General features: G+C 36.0%; 1 protein-coding gene and 1 pseudogene across 1 annotated transcript; both read right to left on the bottom strand.

Annotated features, from left to right (window-relative positions):
- On the bottom strand, positions 11,371 to 14,845 carry LOC104768143 (protein RRP6-like 1). The gene is made up of 12 exons (XM_019240992.1): positions 14,621 to 14,845; positions 14,384 to 14,542; positions 14,215 to 14,298; positions 13,881 to 13,960; positions 13,737 to 13,787; positions 13,545 to 13,653; positions 13,032 to 13,114; positions 12,830 to 12,875; positions 12,650 to 12,737; positions 12,394 to 12,563; positions 11,829 to 11,918; positions 11,371 to 11,731 (listed from the first exon to the last, which is right to left on the bottom strand). The coding sequence occupies exons 1-12, from the start codon at positions 14,843 to 14,845 to the stop codon at positions 11,435 to 11,437; spliced, it is 1,482 nt and encodes a 493-aa protein (XP_019096537.1). The 3' UTR covers positions 11,371 to 11,434.
- On the bottom strand, positions 20,783 to 22,155 carry LOC104768142 (annotated as a pseudogene).

Genomic DNA, 22,155 nt, shown 5'->3' with positions numbered 1-22,155 from the left:
TTGTTTGCATAATTATCCATAACTCGGTCACTTACCCAAACAGGTACACGATCACCTACTTCGACTAGCCCTTCGAGCTGTTCTTGCTTTCTTTCTTTACTCGATCACTCCACCCGATCCTGTACTCGAATGCTTGCATTGAGTGCTTAGGTCGTGTGGCTCTTGTTCATTTGCTGTCTTTAGTTTATTTTAGGATTGTTAGATCAAACCCAACTATTGCTTGGCTTGGCTTTTATAGTTTTGATCATATCTTATCTGCTAGCATAACAACCATTTGGATTGATAACCCTTTGTCTACAACTGCATAGGGAATTGATACCCTGGGTGAAAATCTTACTATCAGCACGTGATCTGCTAAGCATACCTATCGCCACAGTTACCTCAGAGTCGGTGTTCAGTATTGGAGCTCGAGTGTTAACTCCATATAGAAACCGTTAGCTTCCAAAGAATGTCCAAGCTCTACTTTGTACTCGTAAATGGTTAAGAGGTTTTGCAGATTATGAAGGTAATTAATTTGAATGTTCAAGCTTTCTGCAGGGTATTTTTGAGCTTGCAAGGGCTTTACAATTAATTCACATTTTTAACAGGTAACATAGAAGAAGAAGATGATGAAAAAGATGCTTAAAACACAGGGAGTAATCAGGTTCTATTTTTCGTTTTAATTTGTGGGTTTATTGTAGTTTTGTTGAGTTTGGATTTGTGGGTTATTGACGTTTGCTATATCTGATCATGTTCATTCTAGTTTCCTTGTAGTTTTTGATAGTGACGTTTGTAATTTCCTTGTAGTTTCCTTGAATTGGATTTGTGGGTTATTGATGTTTGCTATATGCCTATATCTAATCATGTTCATTGTAGTTTCTTTGTAGTTTTTGATCTGATTTGTGGGTTATTGATGTGTTGCAGAATGGTTAAGCAATTGTCTCTGAGGGAAGAAGAAGAAGTGAGAGGACTTGGGAGCAGTGTGTGTGTGTGAAGGAGGGAGCAAGAAGAATTCAATGGTTATTGATGTTTGCTAACTCCCAAGTCTTTGCAGACTTGGGAATGATCCGATATAGCAAGTTTGTATAAAGTTCTTGTTAAACGGGTGTAAACGGGTTAATAAAATTTTAACGGGTTTAAAACAAACGGGCTTCAACTTTAACAGGTTTTAACTGGACAAGGTCTAAACGGGCGGTCACTACCTTGAATTCAATCGTTTCTTACTTAGATTTTACTAAGATATAAGAGCAATTTAGACTAACTATGTATCATTGCTCTTGAAACCACATGTTGGCAATATAAATTATTCTCGTAGGCTATGCTAGATGCAAAGATAGAAGCTCGAGTGATGCTCTTCTTAAGGTTAAAAGATCTTCAAACATGTTCTCACTGGAAGTGATGCTCTTCTTAAGGTCAGACACTCAGACTCATTGATTTTACTCAGGTCTAGAAGTTTGTCTTGCATCTAAGTCTTGTTGCTTTACCCCACTTACAGAACCATGAAATTTTGATGGCTTATTCAACATTTCATATATTAGATATTGAAACCTTCAAGTTGGTTTTTCTTTGTAGAGAAAATCAGTTGTGAAAATCACTACAGTTCCAGTCAATTAGTTTTATTCTAATAGAGTTTAACATCACTCCAGGTCTGGGAAAACTCAGTTAGCACATACCCTTTGTGTCACTACGAAGGTTTGTTGTTTATTTCCTACTCTCTCAATATGAATCATTTTTTTGGGTCGTGTTCACCTTGCAGATGCATGAGATGAGACTTTACTTTCTTTCAGCATTTAACTATTGAAGTACTATGTCTCTCATTGCCATTGATATATTCATTATGCAGCTACCTACAAACATAAAAGGAGAAAATGGAAAAGTGGCTTCCGTTGACACAGAGGGAACTCAAAACGAATATGATCTAATTTTGCTGAGTTTACCATATTTTTTGCCAAGAGAGATCAGTTTGGAATATTATTTGATCAATAAGAACCTCACAGTTTTAGCATTGGAGGTGGATAGTATTATTCAACCTTATAAAAGTTCTTATCTTCTAAAAGTACAAAAATTATTCTTAAAAAAACTATAAGAGCCTAAAAATAACAGTCTTCCATTGGTGATGCTCTAAGAATCGAAATAATAAAATTCTAACTTACTTACTAGCTAGTAAGGTGCTATAGAGATTTTTTTTCATATGGAAAATTAGTACATTTAATAATTTGTGATCACTATATTATGCAGTCTTGTTCATGATTAGATGAATTTTTTATATCAAATATAAATCATATATATTATTTAAAAAATCTAACTATGGGCGGTTCCACATTTCATATCAAATATTTTAAAGAGAATATGTAGTATATAGCATAAAAACAGAACATAATTAAGAAAATACCACATTTGGTACAATAGCTGTCCTCAAGGGGTGTTATAATTACATTGTTGGCGTTAGGTAGGCTAACATCATATGGGGAACATATATAGTAGGTAGGTGTCTGATAACTCTCTAGTTTACATGTTTTTAGCATCATTATTTGTCCATATTTTGCATTGTTCATACCCTTAACTTAGCATTTTTAGGTCATTAATTGTAGGAATTCACTTTTAAGCCATTTAGGGTGTTGCATTTTTGCATTTGCATATTTTGGATGAAAACAGGTGCTTAAGAGCCTAGAATGGGGAAAAACAAGGACAAACTCGAGCATGTACCCGAAAGAGCCATCAAGCTGAAAGAACAAGTCCAAACCCCAACACGATCGAGAAGGATCCAAGAGCCGGAAGAACAACCCGAAGATCTATCCGAGGAGTAACCCGACTTCATCCTCGTGTACCCCATCGAGTGGACCATCGGGCAGGTCTGGGAAGCTCGGTCAAAGGGGTTTCCATATATAAATCCCTCCTCTCCTTCCTCGCAAAGGAGCACGCCGCAGACCCTCAAACCAGAGAGCGAGAGCTTCTGTGAGAGAACTGAGCAACTCAAACACTTTTCTCTTTTGTTTTGGATTTTGTTTCATAACTTTTAATCATTTCTTTAGATTTCTTTCTTGTACTCTTATCCTTCTACTTTATCGTTTAATATAATGCAATTTTCCTTCATATTTGATATGTTTCTTGCTATGATTTCCGAGTAGTGAAGTAAAGTTTCTAGGGATGGGATAGATGGTTTTGTGTTCTTGATCGGTTAGGATGTCTTAGTTGATTGAATATGTTTAATACATTTCCTTCTAGATTGGTGTTCTTAATGCTGTCAACAAATCGAGAGGGTGAGATTAGATTTAAGGTGTTTTACCACCGAGAGGTGTAGATGAGATGCTTGAATCAACCAATGCTAGAGGTTTACTCACTTAGCCTAAGAGATTAGATGAGTAAGGGGTTTACTGACAATAATGAATCGGATCTTAATGTCTGCTTGGTCATGTTTCTCCAACGAGGGTTGGGTAGGGGAGTGATCAAGGTTGATTGTTTCTAGCACGAGTGTTTTAACAAGATTTTAGAGATTCATTGTCTAGGAAATATTTGCTTGAGGCATGTAAGGCATCTGTACTGGTTAGGAACACTTAGGATTCGATTGCCCCATCCTTAGAAGCTTTTGTATTTTAATTGCTTGCATTTTCATTCATCACTCGATCTCTTACCCAATCAGGTACACAATAACCATCATCGAGTAACCCCTCAAGTTGTTCATATTTCATTTGCTTACTCGATCACCCCACCCGATCTTGTACTCGATTGCTTGCATTGAGTGCTTAGGTCGTGTGATTCTTTGTTTATATTCTTTTCTTTTATTATTTTAGGATTGTTAGATAAAACCCATAATTGCTTGACTTGACTTGCATTGTTCTGATTGCATCCTTCCTGCTAGCATAAACAACTATTTGGATTGATAACTCTTTGTATTACAACTGCATAGGGAATTGATATCCTGGGTGAAAAACCTGTTATTAGTGTCACTCTGTCTATGTTTTATTAGTAAACAAAATGTTGTAGGGTAAAAAACCATGTAACTAATGATTATTGTTTCGCATATCAACTAACATACAACTGTCATTTACAACATGTGTTTTGCCAAAACACATCTATAATACAATTCACCAACATTTATTTTTCACAACAAACTTCACCCAATGCAACATAATATTTTTTTCTACAATTCTATCAACTCTTAAGCAACGCAACTTGCAATATAATGATGACCGTATTTTCCTAAAATAACATGCTTTACAATGAAAAAGACTGTATTTGTTCTCGTGGTTGCTGCCCTACCACTCGATTGTTGACCATCTTCCTCGACTTCGGTATACACTTTAGCCCATTTATTTAAATCCCAAATTGGTTACTAAAATTACATAATATTGTATGAGAATACGACCCTTTTATTAAAATCCCATGTTGTTCACTAAAATTACTTGTTACTGTATGAGATTATGACTCAATCATTGCCTACTCAATTACATGTTATTGTATGAGATTACGACCAATTTAGTGAAATCTCATGTCGTTCAATAAAATTACATGTTATTGTATGAGATTATGACTCCATCATTGCCTACTCATGGATTTGTTCCCAACCTATACAAGCTTGTTGTCGGCAATACAGATTTCCTGCCTATATCTTGAGGGCACTTCTGTCATGTTGCCCATACGGAAAGTGGTAGTTACCACACTTCTCTGACATTGTGGTATTTTCTGAGTTTTAAGTAAAAATTGTGGTATTCAGTAATATTATCCTATTTTAAAATGGATGAAGTATATGATACATAATATAATGTTTTAGTCTTTTAGTTTTGTGTTTGATATGTATCACCTTGAATCTGAAAGATATGCAGGAATTCATGAAGATTTGAAAAAATATTCGGAGAGTCATAGTGGGCCACTAGATGACATTGTAAGCCGAAACACCACATGACATATTTTCCTCCAGTGTATTGAGCTTTGAGTCATTGATTATTTTGGTTTATTTCTAGCTTACATGTCGACTTTGTGAGCAAGGACATATTCAAGAAAGTGAAGGCGTAAAATTTCTTTTATGGGCTCTTTGAGGGTTTAAGATAGTTAGGACTTATTCTCTATAATTAGATAAGTTTAAATGTAATGAATATGATAAATGATCAGAATGCAAAGACTATATCAATATTTCCTTAAGTGAGGTTCTTGAATTTGAAAGGGATACTTGTTGGAATGACCTTTGAAATTAACTCTGCACATATATATCTTTCAATTGCCATGTCCTAATTGAAGTTACATGAAATTTTATCATGGGATAATATGTCTTCTTTGGCCAGCTGACAAAACTTGGTTCCACGATCATGGGTTATTGGTGACTTGGAAATATTCCAATCCAAATAAGTCTTGGAAGGTTACTCATTTGTTTTTGCTTTTTCTCTAATGCTTTGCTCAGACTTCAGTAGGTAACCGCTTGACGAAATCAAAATCAATTACTTAGCTTTGTTTATTCATTACAGGTAGCGATTTTTTGTAATAAATCTGGTGCATATATAATTTTGAGTATTTTTGCTATTTGTACGAGAGTTGCTTCTTCGAGGAACTCATGTACCTTTGACTATGATTAAGACTATTTTTATTCATTTGATTGATTATTGATTACAACTTTTTCCTCCCTCCTAATGATTTGTTTCAGAACCTTGAAGGTTGCTAGAGGCGGGATGATTCAGGTCCATGGACAGACAAGAGATGTAGATATACAGGTGGTTGGAGAATCGATGCCGGCAGATCTGGATATCAGTCCTGTAGAGCTATATGACATGATAGTGGGCATGGATTGGTTGCACCGATATAGAATACATCTGGATTGTCATCGGGGTATAGTTGTATTTGAGATGCCGGGGGGAGGAATTGGTTTTATGAGGGAGGGGAGATTGGTTATCTCAGCTGTGCAAGCGGAGTAGATGATCCGGAAGGGCCAAATGCATATTTGGCTACGATTTCGATGCCGGAGTCTGTAGGGTAGGTTGCTGTGGGTGAGATCCCTGTGGTTCGGGAGTTTGAGGATGTTTTTCAGTCGTTGCAGGGGTTACCACCATCTCGGTCTGATCCCTTCACGATTGAGTTGGAACCAGGGTCTATGCCATTATCAAAGACACCCTACAGGATGGCTCCAACAGAGATGGCAGAGCTGAAGAAGCAGTTGGAGGACTTGTTGGGCAAGGGATTCCTTCTTCCTAGTACTTTGTTGCGGGGAGCATGAGTGTTGTTTTTTAAGAAGAAGGACGAAAGTTTCCACCAGTGTATAGATTATCGGGGTTTGAACCGAGTCACTATGAAGAACAAGTACCCTCTTCCGCGGATCGATGAGTTGTTTGATTAGCTGAGCGGTGCTATTTAGTTTCCCAAGATTGACTTAGCGTCGGGTTACCATCAGATTTCGATAGATGAGCTGGATGTCAAGAAGACAGCTTCCAGGATGAGGTATGGGCACTATGAGTTCGTGGTGATGTCCTTCGGTTTGACCAATGTACCAGCTGCATTTATGAGGTTGATGAATAGCGTGTTCCAGGAGTTTTTGGATGAGTTTGTCATCATCTTCATCAATGAAATCGTGGTGTATTCTAAGAGTCCAGAGGCGCATGAGATCCATCTGAGAGCAGTTCTCAAGAAGCTGCAGGAGCATAAGCTTTTCACTAAGCTGAGCAAGTGCAGTTTCTGGCAAAAGGAGATGAGTGTCTTGGGGAATGTTGTTTCTGCATCAGGAGTTTTTGTGCATCCAGAGAAGATTCAGGTCACCAGGGAATAGCCTAGACCGCAAAACGCCACAGCGATCAGGAGTTTCCTTGGGTTGGCAAGGTACTATAGAAAGTTTGTGAGCGGTTTTGCGGGTATGGCACAACCGATAACTTTGTGGCAGATGCTTTGTGCATGAAGCGGGCGGATTCTGCTCAGGAGCAGGATATGAAGTCTCTGGTGAGTGAGATACTGAGATCAGTACTTTGAGGTTATGTGCTATTTCACAAGAGCCATTAGGATTGGAGGAAGCTGACAGAGCGGATCTTCTGAGCAGAGTGCGGTTGACTCAGGAGAGTGATGTGGGGTTGATGGATGCCTCTAAGACTGCGGGTTCTAAGTATCAGGTCTCTGCTAATGGGATTATCCTTGTGCATGGTCGGGTTTGTGTGCCGAATGATGAGGGACTGAGGGGTAGGACATTCTGAGGGAGCCTCACTCGAGCAAGTTCTCTATTCATCCAGGAGCAACCATGATGTACTGTGACCTCAAACGGTATTATCACCGGGTCGAGATGAAGAGGGATGTCGCTAGGTGTGTCTCGAGGTGTGATACCTGCCAGCTAGTGAAGGCTGAGTATCAGGTGTCGGGTGGCATGTTGTCGAGTTTACCCATTCCACAGTGGAAATGAATATGATCACGATGGTATTCATGGTTGGTTTGCTTATGTCACGGACTATGGATGCTATGTGGGTGATTATGTATCGTCTGACCAAGTTTGCACATTTTCTGGTCATTAAAATCACAGATGGAGCAGCAGTCTTGGCTAAACAATATGTGAGGGAGATTGTGAGGTTAGATGGTGTGCCTGTGAGCATAATGTCCGACAGGGATTTCAAGTTCACTTCATCGTTTTGGAGGGCGTTTCAGGCAGAGTTGGACACTAAGATGGATATTATTACAGCTTATTATCCTCAAACAGATGGGCAGTCAGAGAGTACGATTCCGATTCTGGTTGACTTGCTGAGGATGTGGGTGTTGAACTGGGGTGGTCATTGGGCCGATCACCTGAACCTTGTAAGAGTTTGCTTACAATAATAGCTATCAGACGAGTATTGGTATGACTCCTTATGAAGCGTTGTATGGGAGGTCATGTTGCACACTTTTATGCTTGACTCCGGTGGGGGAGAGGAGCTGTGACACCCTAGTTTGCGCAGAGGTTTATAAGAATTGATTTGGCCACCTATGTCACCAAAGTGCACTTATCTTTTCTGTCAAAGGGTCCTGAGATAACTCTAGAGTTAAGCGTGCTTGAGCTGGAGTAGTCTCAAGATGGATGACTTTCCGAGAAGTGATTGTTGGAACTATGCGAGTGAGGACAAAACACGGTAAAAGATCATGGGGTGATATGTAGAGATGGTAACAAGTCTTTAAAGCCTCCCGGACGTAGCAAACCATCCGTCAAATAGGGATGGGCTCACAGGCCTAGAGAGGACGTGAGACCCATTAAGGAAGGTGGTTCTATGGACATGGATTAGACATAGGGCCTACCAAGAGGTGGATGTCGGGGTATACCAAGTGGTATCTGAGACGAACCCAGATGAGTGTGGAGTCAAGTGGTCATATACTATACAAGGTGAAGGTCTTGATGCACAACAAGATCGTTGTGATCTGATAGTGGGAGTGAATTGTGACATCCTGGTTTGCTGAGAGGTTCATAAGAATTGATTTGGCCACCTATCTCACCAAAGTGCACATATCATTCCGGTGAAAGGGTCCTGAGATAACTCAAAAATTAAAAGTACTTGAGCTCGATTAAACTCAGGATGGTGACTTTCTAGGATATGATTGTCGGAACTATGCGAGTGAGGATAAAACATAAGGAAATATCATGTGGTGATTTGTAGCGATAATAACAAGTCTTTAAAGCCTTCCGGACGTAGAAAACCGGCCGTTAGATATGGATGGGCTCACGGGCCTAGTGAGAGGACGTGAGGTCCATTAAGGAAAGAGGGTACATGGACTGGGATTGAAAATAGGGCCCACTAAGAGGTGGCGGTCGGAGCGTTACAGGAGCATATTGGATACGATTTTTATTTACGAGACCACAAATAGCAAGATTAGACTTCCTGGATATCGTAGCTTGAGGGCTGAGGCTCGATAGCAAGTCGGTAAGACTCAAAGGTTAGGACCTGAGAGCGGAGGAGATGCATGAGCTGAGAGCGAATAATATCATAGATGCGGGTTATTGGCCAAATTGAGTCCTCATAGTTAGTCAGAGGATGTGCGGGCCATGGTGTGGTAGCACGAAAGATCCTTGGCTGTTGGTCTTGGTGTTAGATTCGAGGACAAATCTATGCTGGTGGGGGAGAATTGTAACACCCGCGAACCACAAGCTGGGTCAATTGATACAGTGTTTGTCTGGTTCAACCAGTTCAATTTTATTTCTCCGGATTGCGTAGCTGGTTTAGGAGAGCCCTAGACTCGAGTATTAAAAGGAATATTTGACTTCCTTCATTTCTTTTAGCTGCTTTTGACACTTATAGAGAGAAAAAGAGAAGATAGAGTTTTTCCAAAGAGCATTCTTGAGTTTTTGGAGATTTTTGTCCCTCTTTGTGTGTTTTTCTTCTTAGAGAGTGCGATTTTGAGGCTAAGGATGTGTGGGAAGGTTGATGTGGTGCTGGTTTCATCGTTTGGGGATTAGATCTTATTGTTTGACAAAGGTAAGTGCATGACCATGACTTATCTAAGCTAAGATCTCTACTTTTGTGATATTGTATGTGTTATGTGATTGTTTCTTTTGAGTTCTATGCGTTTTTTGTGGCTCATGAGGCGTGGATTCGTTCATGGGATCGTGTGGAAGGGACAGGAGAAGTTTGGAGGTGAGATTCAGGGATTATGATCGTGAAGAGGCGATGCTCGATAGTGTCGATCGACACAAGCCTTGTGTCGGGTGACACTGATGCGAGGATGAGTCGTTGACCTACGAGCATTGATCGATGCCATGAGGAGGTGTCGGTCGATGCAATTAGGGATTTCATGAAATGTCGAGCATGCGTCGATTAACACAAGGAGTGTGTCAGTCGACGCAAGGTGGTATCAATCGACACACCCTTTGCAGGTATCTGTGTCGATCGACACCAGGCGAGTGTTGGTCGACACCAACCTTCATCAACGGCTGATGACGTGTTTGCTTTGTGTATTGCCTGGTTTGTTTATTGTTTGTTGATTGTGGCATGAGAGATCTGATTGCTTGTCTGTATAGCCGAGTAGATGGAATGATCGCCTCACTAAGTATTTCTTGTAATACTTACGCCTCTCTTTTGTGTTGTGGCGATGGTAAAGGCAAAGTGTGATCGTGAAACCAAGGCTATGAAGAGGAGTATGTTCCAGAGGCTCGGTTGTTTACTTTTTGTCTTTTATAGGATGCTAGAGTAGAAGTTAGTTGTCTAGAACAGTTGTTAGGATTGTTGGTTCTATGAATTTGTTTTATGTTTCAGATTGTTCCTGAATTGATAATAAGTTGTTCTTTTATTTGTTATTGGTTTATTGGAATTTCTTATTTGTTATCCGTTGTTTGTTATTGATTGGGATAGGTTGCTAGTGAATATGTGATCACTAGATATTAGGATATTAAAAAAACGGTCGGGTTGTTTCACAAACATTGACGAAATCTAAAACCAAAAATTCAATCAGAATTACTCATCCATACTACAAACAGATCTCACAATTGTTTTAAAATTCAATCAATAAACATAAAAAACAGACAATTAGAATCAAACTAATATTCCTTAAAATTGAGAGAGAATCAAACTGAAAGGACTAATTTTGCCGTAATTGAAATCAAAACAGATCCTACATATCTATTAATGAACCAAAGAAAAAGAAGCAATTGGGGTACAAAAAAAAATCTTACATATTGTCGAGAGAGACATATCTCTATGTACTGCAGCAATCCAGAACCTCCTCCACTCTTCCGCTAAAAAGAGAGAGAGAGGCGAGGGAGAAAAATAAGATTCACGTAAGGGTTTTGTTTTTTTGTTTTAATATTGACAGAGTAATGAGTGGTTAAGTTTAAAATAATCTCAAAATATACGGTCAGGATTTTAAAAAAAAAATAGATCATAAATGACTGAAGATTATAACATAAAACCAGGTCAGATTACCAGGTTTATATGACCCACTAGGTGTTTATCCGTTTTTGTGAAAGGAAATGACATTTTTGTCGTTTTTGAGAATTATTAAAATGGTCATAACTCCAATGAAATAGAGATGTTATCTATATATACATTTTTAGAGACATTTATAAAATAAATCTTGAAGTTCACACCTATTTACAAGGGATGTTATTGGCATTAATTTTTAAATTTATAAGTCATAAAAAGAAATTGAAACCAAAATTTTGTGCAGAACAAAAATTCATAAAATATTTCTTTAATCAATCAGCTACTACTTACAATATCTCATTAAATATTTGTTTTGTAAAATTCCTAAATATTTCCTAAAATATCTCTTTAATTACCTTAGAGCATACAAAAAACAACTACATTGTAAATCACAAGATCTATTGGACAAAACGCCCAATAATACTTCTTTTTAGTTTATTAAACGCAGTGACAGTGGTATGTTTCATGTTGGGTTAATTCAAAATTCAATTATCATGTAGAAATACATGTCTACTTGTTGTACATACAAGTCAAGATAGATTGTCTACGGTTGGTCTACTAATACACAAAACAGCGACCAAAACATTGCACACTGTACCACAAAAGCTAAAGGGCTAAATGTTAAGAAAGCCGCGTTTTAGACTCATGAATCTCCTATGCTTCTCACTTCTCCTAATCATATCTTCATCTTCTCTACTTTCCGAGTCATTCTCTGACTCATCATCATCTTCTATAACTACAATTTCCGTACTACTTGTCTTTGGCACTTGAGTCATTGATTGTGAAGGCATTTCCAAAGCCCTATTCGAAGCATCCCCTCTTTCCCAGCTCTGTTCATCGGTATCATCATCATCATCCAGCACTATGACATTATCTGGCTTGGACTTGGACACTTTGACAACTTCCTTTCCCTGCAACTTGTTTGTCCGTAGATTAGTATTACTTAGTCAATTTGATACAGTTTTCTACAAATCTCTTTAACTATATAAAAAATTACTTTGTTATCACTTTCAAACTTCCTCTTTGAGGGCAAAACTCCAAATAAGCTGTGAACTCTGTACTCGGTTTCTCAATCATAGGTATGATATTTTTCTCAACCTAAACAAAAAAGCCATAGAGTAAAAGATCACATTGAATAATTACCAAGTGCATGCAATAAACAGTCATGACTCATATGGCTATAAACAAAACTCACCAAAACTACTAGACATCTGATTAGCAATAAGCCCTTGCAAATAACTCTCCTCTAGTTATAGTTTTTTGCAAGTTCACAAGCTATTGAAGGGTGCAACATTTCGAACCTAATAAACCTGGTTCCTGGTTCTTTATGGCCTAATCAATTAAATCAAGCAAACATCATATATGATCACTGCTAATTGCTTTTCACCAAGCAAATACCCCCAACTAAAACCTTAAAACACATATTCTTTGTTAACAAATCTACTCGATGACTTCACTCGTTGCCAAAACCACTCCAGGAATGAAAGGCAAGCACATTTTTTTCTTAGTCCTTATGTAAACAGAAAGAGACCCAAAAAGAGTTATAATAACAATTCACAACATAAGATCTTACTGTTCCAGGACGCCAATCTTTTAAAGATTGAACAATTGGCTCGAATGCCGCTGCATTTTGCATTGCTCGTCTGATGACATTGATCACAGCGTCAAAATTACGCTCGATGTAAGGATGCTTTGACTTCAACAACCGTCGCAACTGGCCAACATTAATTGGCATATCCTTGGCTATTATATAATAAAACGAGTTAGACCAAGTTAGGAACCACCAACAAATATCCAAGGACCTGGAGATGAAATAGTAAAATATCTACCTATGTCAATAAGTGTTTTGTTTGGCAATACATAACCGGTGCTCTCATCGTCTGCACGTGCAATCTGATCTCGCCATTCACAAAGCCCCTGAAAGTCAGCAACTACTAAGTAAGCTTCATATGATAATATGAAAGGCAGATGAAGGGTGTCTTGGATTATTGCGCAAGTTGCGAACATACCGCAATAATGGCAAGTTGAACTGCATTGAGGTGACCTGTCTGAACCCTAGCAAATGCCAAAATGGAAACACAACAACATATTAATTTAAGTTAATAAACCATGCATAAGGATTTGAATCTAATAGGTACTGCTCTTCCACCAGGCAATAAATAAAACTCAAGCAAATATTTTCTTTCATGAAGGGGGCAATAAGCAACAAACCCATGAACGTGAAGATATGAATCCTCAGTCAAAAGCTCTTTCTCATATAGTTGCATGCACACATCGTAACTGCGTTTGTAAACCTGCTAGCATGGGTACCTTCGTCAATATGATTATCCAAAACTTTGAAGAAGACCATGGACACAACAGAAAACGTTAAATTATAGATATAAACGAATTAATGCCTGATCTTCATGCGCCAACAACCACGTAATAACTTAATACTAAGAAGCCATGGGATACACGACAAGGAGACACAAACCGAGAAAGAAGAATAAATTTATGTTTAATAAGCCATGCATACGATTTCTATTAACAAGCTCTTCCAAGCGCTTAACGGTATGTTTAAAGTTATTGGGTGAAAGTAAAGGGAACAAGAGTCACGACTCTTATTTTGGGAGGAATCCTGTATTTTCTTGTTTTTAATAAAGTTAGGTGTTTATTTATAGTATCCTCTCTACTCTATCAGTCACCCTTGAATCAAAATCTAAGAAAAGAAACTTAGATTGTTACCTCTATTAGAGGAGAGTCAGATTGCTCGTTTTCCTTTGCCATTATGTGCAAATCTATTTGCATTACATGATAAATGTACAAAAGATAATGGGTATCTTCTCTAGCATATCTGCCATTATATGCAAAATGTGTGAGCTCATCACAACCAATGCCAAACAATAATGAAAGTGACTAGACAGAGAATATACAAACCTTGTCATTACATCCGGAAGCGGTCGTATTCTCCAGTCTGCATTTTGGTATCTGCAGCCAAGTAGCAAAACAGAAATTGAACGAAGAGTAAGAGGATGACAATGCAAAAAGAATAAAAGGTAACGAGATTGGATTGTTATGCACTCTTTGTTTGCAGCAACTCCACAATAATGCTTCAGAAGAAATTCGAGACTCTTTCTCTCCAGCTTTAGCACCCTTGAGGCCTGACATAAAACAAAAAGTACTTCTTAAGATTTTACGGATACTTTAAACCATGAGAACCATCAAACTAAAACTATCGTTTCATAGCCACAAGAATGTCATGAACATCAGTAAAGAAATACATGGACAGAAAAGTTAACTTTTTCACCATTTCTACCATGTCTAGCATACACAAAAACAAAGAAAGAATTATTAAGTTTCATTCTTCTTTACAAGACATACGGCTTTGCGAAAATAGAATAACCAGAAATCAAACCTGTCCTGTGTCAAAAAGATTGCAGACATAAATGCCGAAGTCCCGTTGAAGCCAAATAATATCACGATCTGCTCCATGCATAACCTAGTTAAATTAAATGCTTTCATATTGCATTAATCATATTACAGGAATTCTGTAGAAAAGAATTATGCGAGGTTTTAGAGAAAACCTTTTTCTTTTTAGGGTCTTTGAAGAGTTCCCTTAGATAAGGACCAATGTGATCCCAAAGCTTGAATGTATCAACAATATAATCCTCGGTTCTGGTGGAGATTTGCATCAAACATGTTAATCCTTGAAAAGATCTATACTGATTATGCTCCAGATCAACCTAAAAGGAATAAAAGACAATAAACTTAGTGAGATGAATCTCAAAGTTTTCGATAACTTTGCCAGTAAACTTTGAGACCCATTCAAGCATAACAGCAACCAAGAAAGCGCTATCACGACTTGTGGGTTTTGCAATTTCAGACTCTTTGACGACAAGACTTGTTGTCTCACGACAAAGATTTCTCCATCTCTTTGAAAGAACACTCGTTAGTACCGATTCTTTGAATGGTAACAACGAGATTATCATAACCAAAAGAGAATCATGAAGATTTGATAAGAAGTCTGAGGTGTTTGTTGAAACCATTATGAAAAAATGGTGATATCTCAAAAGACAAAAGAAAAAAAACAAAGTGTAGAGAGAAGATGGTGTTTATGATTAAACCAGTCACCTGTGGCTTTAGCACCTCAGAAGGTTATCTATTTATAAGTTTTTTAAAGTCTTGATTTTTTTCTTTCTGGTTTGTGATATATTTTTCAATCATTAAATACTTTGACCAGTATTAGCTTTTTTAGTTAACTATTTATCTTTGAGTTTTCAACAAAGATAATTGTGATTTAAGAATGCTTATTAATTTTTATTTAGCATTAAACATCAAAAGAAAAGTTTGTTTGTATTAAAATTAAATTGATTCTTACATGATAGGCGCACTTTTACAAATTTTTGGTCAATAACGATATATGGTTTTTGAAATTACATTTTAAAATATAGTTTACAGTTAGTTGAACTTTATCTTTTACATATTTCTATGCAATCTTTCTAACAGATTATTTTTAAGAAAAAATAATAATTGCTTGTAAGTGCTTTGTTAAAAAAATTAATTAATATATCTAAATAAATTCATTTCATAATAAGATTTTGGTAAATGAAATTGTGAGTTAATATATTTTTTTATATTAAAAAAACTGTTAAAAAATAGTAGACACTATGAAGTGAGTAATATCTTTATTTTGCTTTTATAGTATTGTTCATTGAAAAATGCTTTTCTATTTAATTTAAAAAGCTTTACCTGGCAAATTTTAATTTGAACAACACATATATTTTTATATTGGTGTATGTAAGGGAAAAAAATTAAAATTAAAGATATTTTCTCTTTTTTCTTTTACACTAAAAAAAATATTTTCTTTTCTTGATGTAAGGGAAAAAAATGTAAAGGAAAAGTAAAATTTTTCTATTGGTGTATGTAAGGGAAAAAATGAAAATAAAATATATTTTCTCTTATTTTTTACACTAAAAGATATTTTCTTTTTTTTGGGTGATTTGTTATCTTAAGTAACCAGATTTGGTGAAATATATTTTATATTAATCAAAAACCTATTATATATGCCCTTACTTTTAAATTTTCCACAAATGAGAAACCTCTAATTGATAGAAAGGTTTCAATTGAGAAATTGAGTTATCTTTTTGTTTTCATTTGATAGACTCCTAGACGTGAATCTATGCACAAGGATACTTTTGATCTATGGCTTCTTGTTTTTTGTCCATCTTCCTAAGTAGTATGTTGATTGCTTGAACCTCTTGCATCTTGATATTGTTAGAGGATCTGTCGGGACGATCAATGCTTTCTCTAATGCTTCTTTCGGTACAAGCTGTTTTTCGGCTACAAGCTCCTCATTAACTTTGTCTGGTTCATATGGTTGGATTGGGCTGGCCAATCTCATCACCATTGTTTTTATTTTTTTGGTTACTTTTTTTTGTCTCGAGATTTTAGTGGATATAAGAGCATCCGTTTTGTTCATATTCAATACACTAAGTGTCTTAATCATTTTTTCAATTAATTTCATTATTGATTCAATTAAAAGAGAGGTTAGTTGTGTCTATGGGAAGACAATATAACAAAGAATATGAATGTCTTAAAATCTTATTTTATTGTTATTTTTTTAAAGACACCCACCCCCTCCATTATCTTACCAGCCAAGGTGGTCTAATAATAGGCCCTTGCAATCTTTAAGGATTTAGTTTGTTTCTAACGACACAACCCAACTGCAATATAATGTATATTTCGTGGGAGAAATATTCTAAAGAATAGTTATTTTATATTTAGAATAATATAAAATTATATTATATTCAACCAAAAAAAAATCCATTTTACATCAAGTTTATCCCATGATAGAATGTAAATGTAATTTAGAAAAGTTTCGCGAAATGAAAATACAACTTTATGGTCTTGATGTGAGAAAAACAAAACTTTATATATATGCATGGTCTTGAAGCGAAACCAAAGTCGTAGACTAAAGTATGGTTTTAGTGAACGTTGCATGATATAACTAGTCAAGTCTTACGTTACGTACGTGGTGAATTAAAAAAATTTATCAAGTCTTAGTTATATAAGAAAACAGTGAGTATTGTACTTCTGAGTCAATATTTGTGTTTGGCGTCCCCATAAACTTAAGATCCATCCACACATAATAAGAAATTAAGAACAAACAAAGTCCTAACAAGTAACAACCCTTAGCCAGAAGGATCAATCTCTCATACTTTTGGTTGTATGATCATTAACCTGCTTTAAGTGTGGCAAAAATCTCATATGTATGTATGATGTTCCATTAATTAATGCTCTCTCTCTCTCTCTCTCTCTCTCTCTCTCTCTTTAAGAGATGGGTGTGTTTCTATTTGGTATAAATCTTAATATTAAACCCAAAAAGAAACAAAACGGTATCGGAGACAGACTTTTCAATGAACTTGGATTCCTTGAAATTGAGGCTTGTCCTCTCATGATTGATATTTTTCCATCGTTTAAAAAAAAACAAAAACACTTTTCTAAACAAATTCTTTGAATGACAACATAGAGATGATCAAAACTAAAATGCAATCAGGTCAAACCGTTTGATTTTTGGTCAACAAAAACACTTATTTATAAGTAAAATATTTTTCAATGAACGGATTTTTTCCTGACAGATGAATAACTGGTCCATCGTATATGAGGTCGGAAAGATTGAGTTATGTTCATCGGGAACCACTACGTAAATCTAAACATCCTACCTGTAACTATTCAAACTCATATCTATATGATATCAAACTTAACTCTTTTGCTTTTTTTTTTCGTCAAAAAAAAATATATATATTCCATGCATATTTTCTTAAAAAATAAAGTTACATTTATGATCTGCCTTGATCATTCATCCTCCTTTCTTGTGTATTCTCTGTCCTTCTTAAAAAACTTGTAAAATGTTTCCGAATATAAATGGAAAAAGCTCTCTTGATCATGAAAAATTAAATGATTTGACAGAATCCAAACCTTGAGTATTCCAATCCCAAAAGAGATCATTATAAAAAGCTACTAATACTTCTACTACACCACATGTAGCCCATACGATTCAAAGTGGTGAAAAGACTCGTACTAGAAGATCTCCTTCTTGGACTAGCTGCATACGGCATACCCATGCATCTTCTCTTACATCATCATCCCTCAAAGCATACTCAGCAGAAACAACCCTTCAACAGAAAAACAACCCTATCTATATATTTTTGCTGCCAAGAGAGTAAACACATGCAAGGGATTATTATTACTTGACCAATCACTATCTGTTGGAAAAAGAAAAGGTACTACTTAAGTAAGTGGGTGTTTACCTGTTTTATGTACAGTCAAGGGCTTTGGTTGCGTAATGAACAAAGGTTTATGTACGGTCAAGGGCTTTGGTTGCGTAATGAACTAAGTGGGTGTTTACCTGTTTAAAAAGGTTTCTACTTTGGTTGTATCATTAACCTGCTTTATGTGTGGCAAAAATCTCATATGTATGTATGGTGTTCCATTGGTCTCGCTGTTTAAGAGTTAAGTGTGTTTTTGGGTTTTATTGTAAAATCTAAACCTTTTTATTTGGTATAAATATTAACATTAAACCCCAAAAAACAACCCCTTACGGTTTTTTTCTATAGAAAACAGATTTTTCAATGAACTTGGATTCCTTGAAACTGAGGCTTTCCCTCTCACGATTGATATTTTTTCGGTTTTTCCATATAGAAAACACTTTTCTAAACAAAATTTTGAATTACAACATAGAGATGATCTAAACTAAAATGCAATCAGGTCATACACTTATATAAGTAAAATGGGTTTGTTTTCCTCGGAAAATACAAAATTACGAACAACTGCATTAACGGATTTTTTCCTGACAGACGGATAACGATGCAACTGGTCCATAATATATTGGTGGGAAAGATTGAGTTATGTTCGTCGGGAACCACTACATATTCTTATTCTTGTTTAATTCTGCTCATATATTTCCAGTGACCAAATTTGTCCAAAAATTAAAACATCCTACCTATAACTATTCAAACTCACATCTAAATATAATATCAAACTTAACTCTTTCGCTATCTATGACAGTATAATATCATTTAATGCATTCAAAAACGTTTAGAAATATTCCATGCATATTTTCTACACACAAAAAAAAGTTCCATTTATGATATAGGTTTTGAACCTAAAACATTAATCAAGAAGCTTTTGTTCCTTATGAGAAGAAGAAGAAGAAGAGATCTTCCACTTTGTGTTCTCCGTTCTCATCTCGATCAAAAGTCAAAACTCGTTCGCAGCCTATAGGTTATTATTAATTGTTGGTCTCCTTCGTTTCTTCTACACAAAAAATCGATTTATCTTATCTAATCTGTATGTTATGATTCAATCGATTGAGCTGCGAACGCCTTGTCTATTTATAATTGCGCTGCTACATGATCTGTAGTTGTTTATCTTCTTGAACACATAATAACACAATTATAATCATGAACTCAATGCATGTGGTGTAAAGGGTATTAGATTATACATATGGATTTCAATTCAAAAGCAGTTAGCTATGAGTAAATTAGCTCATATTCCTAATTAATATATTGGGAAGATTAATATATTTCACGGGGGAGAGAGGAACTCATGAACTTGGTGTAGGGCATGAAGCTAAGGTTTCTGAATCAGCTTGGGGTAGGGTTTGGCCTCTCTGTCGTGGCAGGAACCTCCAACTCCAGCAGGTGTATGATTAAATTTTTGCTACTCCATTGCCACATTTTTGCTCGGGGTCCTGACAAGGTTTTATATAGAGACACGCCACACGTTGATATAGTGAGTCTTTCTCAGCATCTCACACATTAGAACAACTAACAATACGACGTTGATTATTCATAATTTTTAACGGTTTTCAAAGCCATTTTAACATCAAGTTTAAGTCTTTTAATACTTATAAGAAAAAGATATGCCTTTTAATTAAGTCTTATTAGGTATTGGAGCTGCTGGAATCATCAATCAAGGAAGGAGTTTTAGAAGACAAATGGATCAACCGATCAAACATGCGTCAAGATAAAAAAAGATTGAAGATGACGACCAATCGGTGCTTCTACGCTACCGAATGATGGAAAAGGCGCCTCACACCGGTCAATACAATTGCAGTACTTACTGATCTGTGGGGTTTTCGAAATTATACATTTTTCTCCTCCTATGGCTCCGTACCCTTCTTGTATAAATAAGAGCTCGACCCCATACGAAAAAACAAAAAGAGCCTCTTCTGAGCGATTAAGTGTTTTTTGAAGTTGTTCTTCAATTTCTAGTTTTAGTTTTATTAGATTTTAAAAACCTTTGGGGGTCAAACTACAATGATCACAACTCACAAGTACCTAGCTAGGTCATCTGTGAGTAGATACATATTATTGTGTTTCGGGTTCTCTAAAGAGATATTTATTTTATGGTTTTGTATTTTACATTGATATATAAACTTGATAAGTGTCACTATCAAGGTAATAAGCTTATATAGTAAAATATTTTACTACAAATGCTTACTTGCAAGTGAGGATAGATTCACTAGCTAATACATATCCGAATGGAAACAAAAAAAAAATCAACCCATTTAGGTACAATATCACATTTAAATCTATATAAAGCAAACACAACCATACATGGATTTGAATAAAACCATTAGGCAAAGAAACAAAACTCAATTTAATTAATTAGAAACTTAAAAATTTTAAACAAAATGTATAAAATTTGAGGATTTAATATCATATCGTAAATAGTGATTATCAAACAAAACAGAAACTACTACAAGACTCCAAACCAAGCAAAGCAGTTCTTCATTTCTTAGTTACCAACTGTTTTTCTAACCAAGCCAAATAAGAAAATGATAAACTTAAACAACTGAAGAAATTGATCCAAATAAAACATTGAAATACAGACCATTAACATAAAACAAAACAAAGTCGAAAAGATCACTCAATGAGTACACTTTTTCACTAGAAATTAAAATCAAGAGAATGCCTTAATCAAGCACTGTTTAGAGTAATTTTTAAATGAGTCGAAGCTTTCTTCAGATTCTTCTGAGCTTCCTCGACTCCAACCTTTATCCACGTCTTCTGCTTATGGTCCAATCCCTTTGCCTCATAAAGTTCAACTTGTTCCAGCACACGCCCAGTACGAATCAGGTATTTAACCAAATGTAACTCATTCGAGCTTCCACGAAAGTTCTTTACCTTCACAACCTTGAGCGTTTTTTCCAAACACTCGTAAGCTTTGCTAGTAAGCCAATGCGTTACCGGATCTTTCCCAAATGGCGACCAATTGGTCTGCATAATCCAATTAAAGTTAAGCGTTTTATACCAAATAGCACAATAATGTGAGAGAGATTAAAGATTAAAACAAACAAAAATAAATTACCACGACAGGACTAGTAGTAACCAAATCAAAAGTGAGAGATTCCAGTTCAGGACAGCTGTTGAGAAATATTTTAATTCCTCCGAAATCATTTCGGTGCATATTTGTTCGCATCACCAAATGTCGAGTTTTCATCGGATCATGCAAAGCCATAGGATCATCACAACCTTGGATCACCTTTTTCAAAGAAAAAAATATGTTAAATCGACACACACACACACACACACAAAAAAAAAAAAAATGTTTGCATAATTGCATAGTGTGATGTAGTGAACGATCTAGTGATGTATAGTGAACGATCTAGTGATGTATAGTGAACGATCTAGTGATGTAGATTTTGTGGAAATGAAATATAACAATAATATCGAATGAAAGATCTCTACATAGTGTGATGTAGATATTATGAATCTTAGATAGCTGATAGAGTACGTGAAAAAGAATTTACCTGAAGGAAGAAAGAGCAAACGGTTAAAGATCTAACATATGAAAGATTAAAAAAGAGATGAGAAACAGCTAGTTCGTTCTTTTGAAGATACTGGCATCTGAATATTCAAATTAAAAATGAGCTTATTAAGTCTGTCGGGTGACGATCTGAGAGATTAAGAACTATGTTCTTGACTTGTCGGGAGGTGGCGAATTCGATGAGAGACATTAGATCTCTCTCGAAACCCGTGGGCAGGAAGAGATGAATCTCAAAGTTATCGATAACTTTGCCAGTAAACTTTGAGACCCAGTCAAGCATAACACCAACAAAGAAAACCCTATCACGAACTGAGGGTTCGACGAACTCTCTATCAAACTCCGAAAGTGTAACAAATTCGGACTCTTTGAAGACAAGACTTGTCGTCTCACGACAGATATTTCTCCATCTCTTTGAAAGAACACTCGTTCGTACTGATTCTTTGAACGGTAACAACGAGATTATCATAACCAAAAGGGAATCATGAAGATTCGATAAGAAATCTGAGGTGTTTGTTGAAACCAT

This window comes from Camelina sativa, chromosome 19, assembly GCF_000633955.1.
Source record: "Camelina sativa cultivar DH55 chromosome 19, Cs, whole genome shotgun sequence".
Classification (NCBI taxonomy): domain Eukaryota; kingdom Viridiplantae; phylum Streptophyta; class Magnoliopsida; order Brassicales; family Brassicaceae; genus Camelina; species Camelina sativa.
The sequence above is the reverse complement of the archived record's forward strand: the minus strand, read 5'-3'. Positions and strand labels throughout refer to the sequence as shown.